Source organism: Herpailurus yagouaroundi, unplaced genomic scaffold (assembly GCF_014898765.1).
Source record: "Herpailurus yagouaroundi ecotype Mexico unplaced genomic scaffold, PumYag 222, whole genome shotgun sequence".
NCBI lineage: Eukaryota > Metazoa > Chordata > Mammalia > Carnivora > Felidae > Herpailurus > Herpailurus yagouaroundi.
In genome coordinates, this window is record NW_024412453.1 from 54,250 (window position 1) to 67,999 (window position 13,750).

The window sequence follows — 13,750 nt, forward strand, 5'->3', positions numbered from 1 at the left end:
CGCTGCTGTCAGCACAGAGGCTGCTTCAGATCCTCTGTTCCCCCCTCTCTCTGCCCCTCCCTTGGTCGCATTCTCTTTCTCTCAAAAATAAACATTGAAAAAAAAAAACACATCAAAACTAAGCACTGGACAAACAGAAAATAAGAAAGTATTTTTTAAAAAATAGGTACCTATAAACCCATGTATCTTAAATTTATATTCACTTAAGGCTCACTCTCCCCCATCCCCCCTTTGCTGTAGAGCAAGTTCCTTGCAGAAAGCAAGAGGCTCGGTGTCGGTTGCCCATCAGCATCGAGCCCCTTCCCCGGGGAGCCCGCTGTCCATAATCCGGCATCTGTGCAGCACCTCGGAGATGCCGCGGAGCCTGAGCTGGCACTCGGGGGGAAGCTGGGACACCGTGCTTGCCGAGGAGATGGCGTTGGTGCCTGGGGACCAGGAAGGTCCACGGTGGACAGTTCTCTCCAGAGCGGCACATGCGTTTTATTATTGCTGGCTCCAAAATACAACACAGACCCTCTTTATTTTAAGAATGTTTTGGTTTTCACTCTCCTTTGTTGGTAATGATCTCCCAACCCCAAGAGCTCCAATCTAAAGAAAAATGATGGCTATGCGTGTCAAACGTGAATACCAGACCAAGGCTACTGCGCATCTTCCTGAATGGGGGACGACCAGAGTGGGGTGTGGGCGGCTTGGCTTGCATTCGGAGCTGTAACCGCATCATGGTGGAAGCATCTCCAGGGTCCCACAGAGACGTGATTACCGCTGCTGGGAGAGTCGCCACCTTGCCGTCCCCTTCTCCTGGTACTAACACCGCCAGAGAGCAGGAGAGGTCTTGTGATTTAAACTCACGGTGGCCATCCTGCTCATCCAGGAAGGTGCTGGTGTCTAGGAAGATGGTGCCGGTCATCTGCCCCTTCAGATGCTTTCCTTCCCTTCTCTATGGAACGCTTTCTCATAGAATGTTCTAGCCCTGTGTGCTCAGGCCTTCTCTTCCTGCTCCCCTGCCCACAGCAACACCAGGGTCATGGCCCTATTCCTGACTGACACACGTTGCATTCAGGACCCATCTGTCCTGTTCTTAATCCAGCATTTGGAGACCACGGTGGGGGGGGGGTCAGCGCAGGCCCCCGGCGGCCTGACTCTGCTTGGTCCTACCCTGTGAATCCCCAGGAGTTTAGATGCAGCTGGACCAAGGAAATCCCTGGGGGCCCCACGGATGGACCCTTGTCCCTCTCTTGGGACTGTAGCTCCCAGTGAGTCTCACACATGCTCATAGTTGAAGGTCTGAAGGCGATCCTTCTCTGGCTTCTCTACCTGACGTCTGTTCCCACCGTTTCCCCACCAGCGCCGTGGCCCTGGTGGTCTGCATCCGAACTCGAGAGACTCCACCCTGTCTCACAGACTGTTCTGCCGTCTCTTGGCTCCAGGGCCCCAGGTGACATCAGTGACTCACAGTCTAGAGTCTTACATCCCATTGGGTAGCAGCAGCTCACTGACGGATGTTTCTAAACCAGTGGCCCCCACTGATATCATGGTGGCGGAGCTAGGGACGGGGAAAGATCCGGCACAGCAAAGCCAGAGGCAGAAAGTGGCCTGAGCTACCTCAACTGCCAGCTAAGGGGAGCCAGGCAAAAAGTGGGGTGGTGTCGGGGCACCTCTCCCTGGAAGCCATTTCTGGGGGTGTCTCTGTAGTCCCCTTGCCACCCACAGCCCATCTGTGTCCTGAGGCCATTCTGCACTTCCTGCCCTCAGAGCCACACAATAAATTCCTTTTGTGTTTTTTGCATCAGCTTTCTTGGGTACGTTTCTGTTACCGACAACCAAATGGCCCCTACTTGATGCACTTCCTAAAAGAAGCTGTCCCCCTCTGCTCACTCAGGGACACAGCTGTACAGACCCCTTGTGGCTCCACGGGCGAACTTTCCTTTCCATACTCCCTGCCAACTCCCCCTTTGCGTCTCCCACGCGTTGACGAGCCATACACAGTGTGTCAGTTCTCCATTGCTACGTGACAGACGCCCACAGACTTGGCAACCTAAAACGACACACACGTATCACCTCCCAGCTTCTGTGGGTCAGGAGTCCAGGCACAGCTCAGCGGGGCCTCCACATAGGGTCTCACAGGCTGCTGTCAAGGTGCTGGCCAGGGTCAGGGTCTCATCTGGAGGTTCGACTGGGGAGGGATCCACACCCAAGCTCCCTTGTGGTTGTAGGACCACAAGGTCTGAGAGCCCTGGCTTCTTGCTGGCCCACATCTGGAGGTCCCCCTCAGCTCTTAGAGGCTGCCCACAGCCCCTCGACTCGTCGGCTTCCCCAGTGTGGCCGCTAGTGCATCAGGTCAGCAAAGACAGTCTCCAGGATGCATCTGCTGGCAAGACGGTCTTACGTGATGTGATGTAACCACCAACTGATATCCCGTCACCTCTGCCGTGTTCAACTGGTCAGTAGACGGTTGTGGGTCTGTCCGCCATCAAGGGGAGAGACTATACAAGGGCACGAACACCAGGAGGTGGGGATCGTCGAGGGTCACCTTAGGGTCTACACCACACACATGAGAACGTCATCACAAATGACACATGTGGGGCAACATTCGAACCAAATATTCTTTTGAGAGAACCAAAAAAAAGTCATCAGCGTTCTGTTTTCACCCTCTCTACTTGTATCTGAATGGAGTCTTTATGCACATCAATAAATTACATTTGAACGACCAAAAAATTGTTTGCATGTCAGTTCATGATAGGGACCCCGCATTTGTATGTTCACACAAGGACCCTCAGAATTGAAGCCTGGTCTTCTAGATAATTGCTGGGTGTCCTCAAGTAAATACAGAGGGCTCGCTCTTCCATGTGCTGGCCCAGACCCTGGGGACCAAACCTGAGCCACACAAGCATGGCCCTGGCTGCCGGGGAAACTGGCACACGAACCCAGGACACACAGCAGGGTGCGGAGAGGGAGGAGCCACGGGCAGGTGGAGGCGGGCCCTGCAGACTGGTGAAGCAGATGCCTCAGAGGCAGGGAGCCAGGCTGAGAGGTGAGGAGGAGCTGGAGCACCAAGGGCCTCGTCCAGTTGTCCAGGGCAGTTGGGAGCCGCTGAGGGAGCCATGGTGGGGGCGAAGGGGGGTGGCAGTCCCTGCGGTTTGTAGTTTAGACCCCTGCGGCTGTGACAGTAGGGAATGGACTAGAGCAGGGGCAAGACTGCTTGGCAGGGGACCCCAGGAGAAGAGCTGATTCAGGCCCGGATTTAGGTGGAGGTGGCAGGAAGGGGGGCCAGCGGACAGAGGAACACATCCTTAGGGAGGCAGAGGTGGCCCCATTTGCCGACCAACCGTCCCGAAGGTGAGCGCCAATCCAAAGGGCGGCGCTGCAGACCCTTCGTGGTCTGTGGTCGAGGTTGCACAGGTGACTGGACTGGCCATTTGGTCCCCTGCACAAGCTCAGACCTTGGGGGCTGAACCTGTGCAGGGCTAGCGGGTATTCCTTCCTGGTCCCCGGGCAGGGGTGGGCAGTCAGGCCGGGGCAGGGCTGCGGCCGGTGGACGTGAAACCAGGAGCCGGATGACATCTGCATCCCGGAGGCCCTCCATCTGTGCATTCGCCAGGCACTGTGCTAGGTGTCCGTGTGACAGACTTTACCCTTGTGGAACTTTCACTCCAGTTGGGAAGACAGTTAAGGAACCGATGATGACGTGTGATACCTGCTTTGAAGGCACATGCCCTAATGGGCCTGAGTGGGATGATCCCAGAAGGCTTCCCAGAGGAAGTGGTGTTCAAGCAGACACTAGAATAGGAGTTAGGCAGAAGAAGGAGGGGTAGGTAAGGTGGAGGGAAGAGCAGACAGATATAACCGGACTTCCGGGACCCACTGTGCACCAGCCCTGTGCTTGGCCCAGAGGTGGGAAACCCCGAGAGTGACGTGGACTTAGCCTGCGAGGGGAGAGGGTCAGAGTCGAAGCCGCAGAGAGGCCTGGCCATCAGGGGTTATTCCCATCAGGGAATGTGGACTTCATCCTGCGAGCCTGGGAAAGTCACCGAAGGGACCTACGCAGAACAGTGGCTTGATCAGATCCGCTCTCTCTGCCTGTGTGTGGACAGTGAGCGAGACGAGAGGCAGGAAGGCCAGTGGGGAGGCTGTGGCAGTGATCCGAGGGAGATGGCCGTTGCCTGCTCGAAACGCAGCTCCGACCCCGACCAGCAGCAGCAGAGATCTCTGGGGCCTGGTGGAGGGGCAGCGCGGGGGAGCTCAGGACCCCAGCAGGGCCTGCCGGGCCCCCCCTCCTCGCCTTTGGCCCCTGGAGAGGGATGTTCGGCCCTCCTGGAGCCCACTCGCCTCAGACGTCGTCTCAGGCTCTTGCCAGCAACACGCTGGGGAGGGGCTCCCCGCAAAGTTTGGGGTGTGCCTCCGCCCACGGATCAGCGTGGCAAGGCCCGGCCTCCGACAAGGCTGCCCCCAGGTACTGAGGGAAGCACACTGAGCGACTGAGCCGATGGCTCCTCGGCCCCCGGTTTCCTGTCCATGTTCCTCTCAAGTGTGGAAACCGGGGTCCCCTGTGAGACTCCTGTTCCCCAGCCCTGTCACGCCAGCACGTGGTTCCCATCCACCCCGCCAGCCCCCTCTGTCCCGGGACTGGAATCCTCGCTCATGGCGCCGGGCCGCCCCAGAGGTGGGCTCCCGGCTAGCTCTGGCGGTCTGCCCTTGCTCTAAGCCGTGCGTGGGGCCAACAGCCCGGACCGGAGATCCCATCAGACCCCACGAGGGCCCAGAACACAGACGTGAGGATGGCCGACCCAGCCCGGGACACGGTGGCTTTGCCCCTGGGCCAGCAGAGATTCGCTGTGGACAGACTTGTCCATCCTTCTGGCCGCTTGTTTGAGGGGAAGCAGCACGTGGACGACGAAGCAGAGAAAAGTCTCCGCCAGTGCTTGGAAAGGGCGCGCAGTTCCCCGATTTTCTTCAAGCACAAGATTCCAGGGCGCCGCCTGGCCCACTTCCCGGGGATCTCAGGGAGGAGCGGCCCTGCAGTGAGAGAGCGCTGGGGACCGGCCGCTGCTTCCCCCAAAGCCCGCCAGCGTGGAAGGCAAGCGGTGGGACGCAGGTCCCGGTCCCCGCACGTCGAAGGGAGCGGGAGAAAGTTAAGCGTTGGTGCTCGGCCAGGCCAGCGTGGCAGCTACTGGGCTGGGAGGCCTTGGGGGTCTCTTTGCTTCTTTATCCCTATGAATGTCGTTCTTGGTGTTCCATGACAGGTAAGAAGAGTGAACAGCCCTTTGAGAAAAGGAACCGTTTACACTTCTTTTTCCCCCAGATTCGAACCGCCATTGCTTTTTTTTTTTTTTTTTAAGTTTGTTTTTGAGAGAGAGCAAGAAAGGGAGGGGCAGAGAGCGGGAGAGAGAGAATTCCAAGCAGGCTCCACACTGTCAGCAACAGCCCAATGCCCGCTGCGGGGATCGAACCCACAAAACCATGAGATTGTGACCTGAGCCGAAATCAACAGTCAGACACTTAACCGACAGCAACCCAGGCACCCAACCTCCATTGCCTTTGAAGAAGAGGTGCCTCACCCTGGATTTCAGCTCGGGTACCATCTCCCCAGCTTCGTGGGTTCGAGCCCTGCATCTGGCTCATGCTGACAGTGTGGAGCCTGCTTGGGATTCTCTCTCTCTCCCTCTCTCTCTGCCCCTCCCTTGCTTGCTCTCTCTCAAAAATGAATGAACTAGAAAAAGAAGAAGAAGAAGAGAGCTCGGTGTCATGTTGGAAATGCCCCGGAGGAACTCCCATGAAGCCTCGTGGTAAACAAACAAAGCTTTATTACTTATCTTCTCTCATTACAAAAATGGCACGGAAAATAAACTGAGAGCTCGGACCCCTGGGTTCACCCCACGCTAAGCAAAGTAGCCCCAGACAAAGATGGCACAGCTAATACACACGATGAGGTTGATGTCCAGAAGGGTTTTCACGGGGGGGTTTTCTTCCAAGGAGACGATGACAGGTTCCACTTTGCTGGGGGGCTCCTCCTTGCCCCGGCTCTCCATCCCACAGAGCCACAGGATGGCCCGTACCACTCTGGACTGCTCTGGGGTCGTGTCACCTAGAAGAACCCAAAGGAAGGTCATAAGGATGGGCTGTGCGTCCCGGAGAAGACACCAAGGGGACCAACCAGATGTGTTCCGCACATAGTAACAAATACTTGGTGTATCTCTCGTGTCTCTTGAAATGCACGGCCTCCTGGATCTATACTTGAGTTTCCCCTGTTAGGCTGATGTGGACACATAGCCACAGTGTGTATGCATGTGTGTGCATGTATGTGTGTGTGTGTATATATATACGTGTATATATATATATATATATATATATACACACACACACAGGGCCACGCGTGATGATGAACAACAGCCCACAGCCTCAGGGTCATGGAGGCAATAGGGGCTGTTGGGGACTTTGGCTAATTGAAGGGCACATCCCAGGTCTTAAGGAGCCCACTTTACAAGCTCCAGATGTCAGTCGTGCAGACACATGGGCCCAGTGTTGTTACAATCTCCCCATTTTCCAGGAGAAGACAGATATCTGGAATTTTACATGCAATCTCCCGATTTTTAAATGTTAAGTCACATTTCACTAAAATGGTAGGTGGGCTAAACCACAGTATGTCTGCAAGCTGCCAGTTTGGAACGAGTGTAATTTAGAGAATGCCGGTAGTATTCCAGCCTACCTTGTGGGATTTCGAGAGGATTAGGTGAGCCATGTTCTAGCAGGCGCTCAGCAAGTGTTTGCTGCTATTGCTTCCCAGCGAGGTATCTGATGAAAGCTACTGAGGGGCACCTGGGGAGCTCAGTGGGTTAAGTGTTTGACTTTTGATTTCAGCTCAGGACACAATCTCGTGGTGTGTGAGTTCGAGCCCTGCATCAGGCTCCATGCTGATGGTGCAGAGGCTGCCTGGGATTCCTTCTCTCACTCTCTCTCTCTGAGCCTCCCCCCATTCATTCTCTCTCTCTTTCTCAAAATAAATAAACTTAGGGGCACCTGGGTGGCTCAGTCGGCTAAGCATCCAACTTCAGCTCAGGCCATGATCTCACAGTTTGTGGATTTGAGCTTTTGCATTGGGCTCTGTGCTGACAGCTCAGAGCCTGCTTCAGATTCTGTGTCTCCCTCTTTCTCTGCCCCTCCCCAGCTTGTGCTCTGTCTCTCTCTCAAAAATAAACATTAAATAGGGGCGCCTGGGTGGCTCGGTTGAGCATCTGACTTCAGCTCAGGTCATGATCTCACGATTCATGGGTTCAAGCTTTGCATCGGGTTCTGTGCTGACAGCTCAGAGCCTACAGCCTGCTTCAGATTCTGTGTGTGTGTCTGTCTCTCTGCCCCTCCCCCACTCACACTCTGTCTCTCTCTCCTTCAACAATAAACATTAAAAAAAAATTTTTTTTTAAAACATTAACCAAATAAAGGAAAGAAAGAAAGTTACTGAAGAACCCACTTGCAAGGCTGGACATTGGGAGTCAGGCGATGCTAAAATTTCAATTCTGCCCCTTCTCTGGCTTATGATTTGGTAGAAAAATTCCCCCCTGAAACAGAATTCTTCCTGGGCTTCGACTGTAACTGAGGAGAGACCACTCACAGCTGTGGGGTTTGGATATGTTTTCTTGAATCATCTCCAACTGGATGGTGGTGATGCTGGTCTCGGGGGTCCCATTCTGAGAGACCGGAAGAGGCAGGGGAGTTGCTGGTGGGAGTGGCTGTTCCTTCTGGACCATGGGGTCATGACGAGTAAACCAGGTCAGGCGGCTTACCTAAGGAGCAGCGATGGATTAGAAGATTGGGGTCCCCTGCTCGACCCCGCGTTCAGCTTCATGTCTGAGAATGTCCCCGGCCTGGCCCTGTCACTGCACCTACCACAAGCTCCACTCCCTGCACTCTTCAAAAGCAGCGGGCATTCTCCCGACGATTCCCCCCAGGTAACTTCAGCAGCCTCAGTTTTGTTGGGACCTCCCCCCACCCCTCCCTCATTCCAGTCCCCAGAGCTTATTAACCCCAGCCCGGGAATCTGGGGGGACCCGCCCGTGAGCCACTCAGCACATATATTTCTCTAGCTACAGGGACTGAATTGGTTCGCAGATAAATGTGTCGAGCCGACTCCATCGATGGGAATCGGGAGCTTTGCCAGAAATGCTGGGATGAACATGTTTCTGCTATTGCTTAATGAATATAAGAGAAGATAAAAGCCTTAGAAGCTGGCAGGCCCCTGTGGTGCCTGAAAATAGAGGCAGAAATAAGGATTCTGATGATCCTCAGCCCTAAATCAGGCCGTCCCTCAAGCCTAACCCTGGATGTCCCAGCTTTTTGAACAATCGAACCCTCTTTGTTAAGGCCAGCGTGGGTCCGTCTGCTCATGGCACAGGGTCTCCGTGGTTACACAGTACCAAACCCAAATGTACCATTTCCTTGGAGGGTGGCTCCGTGAACCAGCTCACAACGGACACCGTGATCAGAGTAACCGCGGACAGAATCATGGAGAAGTAGAGGTAGTGGACGTGCTTCACCACGGCAGGGCGGTCATCTGGCTGGTCACACCGAGGCTGCGTGTAAACGAAGTCCAAGGCCAGCCGAATCAAGCCTAGGAGAAGGCCCAAGATCAGACCTGAGAAAGCACCCTGTAAATCAGAGCAAGGCCATCTTAGAGATGTCCAAGGTTAAGGGGCGGCCGGCCTGGGCCTCTGCGGACCTCGACCTCGACCTTGACAAGCCGTCCTCAAGAGCTTGGCTCTCTAGGGACGGTCGATGCACACGTCATTGATTTGAAAGGACTGCAAGTTACTCAGCTGTTTATCTTTCACACGTGACTAATCATTTATGCATAATTCACTCCTTGTTAACTCGGCTCCCCCGTTTAATGACGGAATGCATCAACACAGAACCCCCATCGCTGCTTTGCAAAGGCCGGGTGGCACCCTCCCCATGGCTCCCTCCACAGAAACGCGTCCCCGGAAACGCCACCCATGCCCTCATGGGGCGGCGCTAGCTTCTCGTGTGGTGGGGACTCGTCCAGAGCTACCTTTTCATTGGTCCGCTTCCAGAAACATCCCATGATGAAGACCACAGCCACAGGCGGCTGCAGGTAGGAGCTGATGGACTGGATGTAAATGAAGAGCTGGCCCCCCTGGCTGGCCTGAACCACGGGGATCCAGAGGATGGAGATCAGCACCAACAACAACACAAACACCCTGACAGCAGGCCGAGAGAGACCCTGGTTAGTATGCCTCCCGGGATGCTTACTGCTGTCTCTTGTTAACAGCGCTATTGGGGTAGAATTTTCACACCATAAGATTCACCCATCGCAAGTGTACCATCCCAGAACTTCGGGTAACACAATCAAGATTCAGAGCATCCACTGCTGGGGCGCCCGGGTGGCTCAGTTGGTCGAACGTCCCACTTCAGCTCAGGTCATGATCTCACAGCTCGTGAGTTCGAGCCCCACCTCGGGTTTTCTGCTGTCAGCACTGAGCCCACTTCAGAGCCTCCGTTCCCCTCTCTCTCTCTGCGCCTCCCCTGCTCACACTGTCTCCCTCAAAAATAAACTAACATTAAAAAAAAAAACCCGCCAAACTGTTTTAAACAGTTGGACCGTTTTACATTCCTACCTGTAGTGCTATGAAAGTTGCTATTTCTCTACCTCCGTGTCTGTCTCTCTTTTTTTAATGTTTATTTTTGAGACAGAGCGTGTGCGCACGTGCCCAAGTGGAAGAGGGGCAGAGAGAGAGACAGAGGATCTGAAGCGGGCTTTGCACTGACAGCAAAGAGCCCGATGTGGGCCTCAAACCCACAGATCACGACCTGAGCTGAAGTCAGACGCTCGACCAACTGAGCCTCCTTGCCTTTTTGATTACAGCCATTCTAGGGGGTGTGTAGCTTTCTAGGGGTACAGTCTCATTTTGTAGATTGATCTAGATCGCAGATCCTTTGTCAGCTACATGGCTTGCAAATATTTTCTCATCTGTGGCGTCTCTTCTCATTGCCTTGATGGTGTCCTTTGAAGTGAAAAACTTTTAGCTTTTGATGAAGTCTAATGTATTACGATTATTTTTTCTTTTCTGGGTTATGCTGTCTGTGTCTGACCTAAGAATGCTTTCACTAACCCAAGACTGAGACAGCCCTCCGGGCTCCAAGATGCCTTATTAGCATGTATTTTACATAAAATTTGCATACCATTCATTTTGGTCACTTCCGTTCCCCCCCACTAGACTTCAGCACCTTGCAAAAAGCCTTGATAGAAAAGCCTTCCCTGAGGGGGTGCCTGGGTAGCTCAGTGGGTAGAGTGTCTGACTTCGGCTCAGATCATGATCTCACAGTTTGTGAGCCCGAGCCCCGCGTTGGGCTCCATGCTGACAGCACAGAGCCTGGAACCTGCTTCGGATTCTGTGTCTCCCTCTCTCTGCTCCTCCCCCGGTCACGTTCTGTCTCTCTCTGCCTCTCTCTCTCTCAAAAATAAACATTAAAAAAAATTTTTTTAAAGGAAAGCCTTCCTGGGGCACCTGGGTGGCACAGTCGGTTAAGCGTCCGACTTCAGCCAGGTCACGATCTTGCGGTCCGTGAGTTCGAGCCCCGCGTCGGGCTCTGGGCTGATGGCTCAGAGCCTGGAGCCTGTTTCCGATTCTGTGTCTCCCTCTCTCTCTCTGCCCCTCCCCTGTTCATGCTCTGTCTCTCTCTGTCCCAAAAATAAATAAACGTTGAAAATAAATAAATAAATAAATAAATAAAGGAAAGCCTTCCTGAGTCCCCAGAACCCCATCCCCCTTTTACCAGGCTTTGGGGTCCCACCCAGTCCAGGCTGGGGACTCCTCCTCTGAATCTTTACATCTCCTGGCTCCTGATCATAGCACTCATTGGGGTTGTAATTTCCTTTTATTTTTTTAATTAAAAGAAAACGTTTATTCGTTTATTTTGAGAGAGAGCACATGAGCAGGGGAGGGACAGAGACAAGAGGGAGAGAGAGAATCCCAAGCAGGCTCCATGCCCTCAGCACAGAGCCCAACGTGGGGGCTCGATCCCACGAACCATGAGATCGTGACCTGAGCCGAAATCAAGAGTTGGACGCTTAACCATCTGAGCCACTCAGGCACTCTGTAATTTGCTTTTTAATTATCCTTTCTCTGTAATTCTCTTCTCTTCTCTTTAGTTTTGTGAAAGCAAGAACTAAATCTTTGCTTTGCACTGCTGTGCGCCCGGCCACCTGGCACATAGTAGGTGCTCAGGGAACGTCTCTTGGATGAGTGACTCCTCTGCACACAGAGTCCCAAGGAACCTCCCCTTTGCCATCAGAGGAGGCTGAGCCTCCAGGATGAGTGGCTGGTGGGGCGTGGCCTCTGGGTGGGCTCAGCTTTCTCCTCCCTGTGTGGGACTTTTCACTCCCCTCCCCCGGCCCTGCTCCATACGGCCTTACCTGCCGACAATCATGAGCTCCCTCTCGGACGCCCGGGGCCGGATGCAATTCCAGAGGTCCATGGTGAAGATGGTGCTGGCACTGTTAAAGATGGAGGTGAGGGAGGACATGAGCGCCGCCACCATCACGGCCATCATGAGCCCACGGAGCCCTGGGGGCAAAAGGGAGGTCTATGGGCCTCAGGTTTCTCCTGCTACCGGCTGTTACCTCCACTCATGACCCCAGGACCCCAGGCCTGTAGCACCAGCTGATCCCAGTCGGTGCCCCTAGGAGGAGGCAGAACTCAGGGGACCATGAGGAGGGACTGGGGTTGGTTGTGGGGAGTCAGGCGGAGACCCCTGCAGAGCCAGGGCCTGGGTTTTATTCGGGGGCTCTGTGGCTCGGTCCCTCCCACGGCCCTCCCATCTTGTCCCTCCTTCAGGTCAGGGCTCAGCCGAGGCCCTCCTTTCTGGACGCTCCAGGGGACTGCACTTAGGGGAGAGGGGACGTTACCTGTGGGCAGGAGCTCCAGCACAAGTTTGGGGTACGCGATGTCTGAGCAGCCAGAGGGATTGCTGCAGACCTTCAGGCAGGTGTCTGGGTCCGCACAAGCCACTTGATCTGTGGAAGAAACGAGGCCCAGAGTGAGCAGAGCCTCCGAGCCCAGGCCTTGCCAAAACATGGCCCGACTGACGCAGGCCGGCACCAGGAGCCAGGGTTATTGTATATACCAGCATAGCTCAAAGAAATAAAGGAGCCTGGACTCTGTACACCACGACCTTCTTGTTTAACCTTGCCATCGCTGCAAAACTGGGACGGTCACATAACGATCGTAGCGGGGGTCGGCCGAGATGACATACGTCATGCGCTTAACACAGTCTGATACCCAGGAAGGGCTGGATACATTGCAGCTGTTATTACCGTGACCCAAATAAAGCTGACATACACCTAGCGGCCACTCTCTCCACAGTGTCCTACATCAGGCTGCATCCCCGGATCCCCCAAAAGGGGCCGCAAGCATTCCACATCTTGCCTGCCGTTTGTCGGAGGTGCAAAGGCGAATGCCATTGACTGGCACGTGGCGAGTTATTTTCTAAATCCCTCTTTACCCATCTCCTCAATAGCTTTTCTCACTGTAGGCTCATAACAACCCGACCACGCTGGCTGAATGTCTCTTCTCCTCTCCCTGTAATTCTGTATCAGGTCTTTTCCCTCCTGGACAGCATTCTAGTTTTCTAGTGTAAACCCATCATGGCTTCCTGGCATCTGTAGTTCTTTCTTTTTTATTTTTAAATTTTTTAATGTTTATTCATTTTTGAAAGACAGAGAGAGAGACAGAGCACAAGCAGGGGTGGGGCGGAGAGAGATTGGAGGACACAGAATCTGAAGCAGGCTCCAGGCCCTGAGCTGTCAGCACAGAGCCCGAGGCGGGGCTCGAACTCATGAACCGTGAGATCATGACCTGAGCCGAAGTCAAGACGCTCAACCGACTGAGCCACCCAGGTGCCCCCTGGCATCTGTAGTTCTTTATGTCTTCCTAGCCTAAGGATGAACACAATCCCAGAAGACGAGCCTAGGTCTCCGGCTCGGAGGACAGAATGTGTGGCATTGAGTAGGTGCTCAATAAATTTTTATGGGGCCGGGGCTAGCTATCACAGAACTGCTGTTTACTTTTTCATAACCATATGAGGAAGGCAGAGATTACTTTAACCATTTCACAGATAAGGAACCAGGGCGAGGGACCTGATTATAAACACCTACGTCATGTCAGAGGCAGAGCTGAAACCCAGGTCTCCTGACTCCCAATCCAATTTTTCAGAGGAGGAAGACCAAGAGAGTGTATGTTTTCCATCTTTAATGAGCCAGTCACCTCATCTGAGGCTCAATCGTGACCACTGGGGCCTTCAGAACTCTGTATGGTCTCAATGGTTTGGCACCTGCATCTGAATGACATCTTTCCTGTCACCTTGTCACCTTCTGCCTTCCTCAGCTCCTGATATCTGAGCCGACCAATGCTCCTCACCACCGTGCCAACGTCTACCCATCACCTGTCACCCTGGCTGGGCCACTTGTGATCTCTCAAGTCTCCTCTGCCAGATGGACTGAAAACTAGCTCCCATGAATCACTCCGGGTCCCCTATTCTCAATCCAAAGGCTTCAGTCCTTTTTCCTCATTTTGAGGGGTGACACTGCTTTTCAGCCCATCTCGAACCTCAGTTTACAAGTGAACATGGAGCCCTCCACTGCCTGTGCCGACTTCCCCCCCACCCCCCGCCCATTCCAATGCAGTTCCAGTGTCATGATAACCATTTAGGTGAGGCCTCAAAAGCAGATGTTGGACAGTAT

At 54.0% G+C, this 13,750-nt stretch overlaps 1 protein-coding gene across 2 annotated transcripts in view; it reads right to left on the minus strand.

The window, feature by feature from the left end:
- Positions 1-5,778: 5,778 nt before the first annotated feature.
- The window catches only part of SLC5A11 (solute carrier family 5 member 11), a 48,119-nt gene continuing 40,147 nt past the window's right edge, over positions 5,779-13,750 (minus strand). For both annotated transcript variants that reach the window (XM_040458730.1, XM_040458729.1), the window contains 6 exons: positions 11,918-12,025; positions 11,426-11,576; positions 9,041-9,209; positions 8,424-8,639; positions 7,607-7,778; positions 5,779-6,082 (listed from right to left, as the gene is read on the minus strand). In XM_040458730.1, the coding sequence (XP_040314664.1) occupies positions 5,877-6,082; positions 7,607-7,778; positions 8,424-8,639; positions 9,041-9,209; positions 11,426-11,576; positions 11,918-12,025 (1,022 nt within the window). In that variant the 3' untranslated portion in view covers positions 5,779-5,876. The remainder of the gene's footprint in view (positions 6,083-7,606; positions 7,779-8,423; positions 8,640-9,040; positions 9,210-11,425; positions 11,577-11,917; positions 12,026-13,750) is intronic.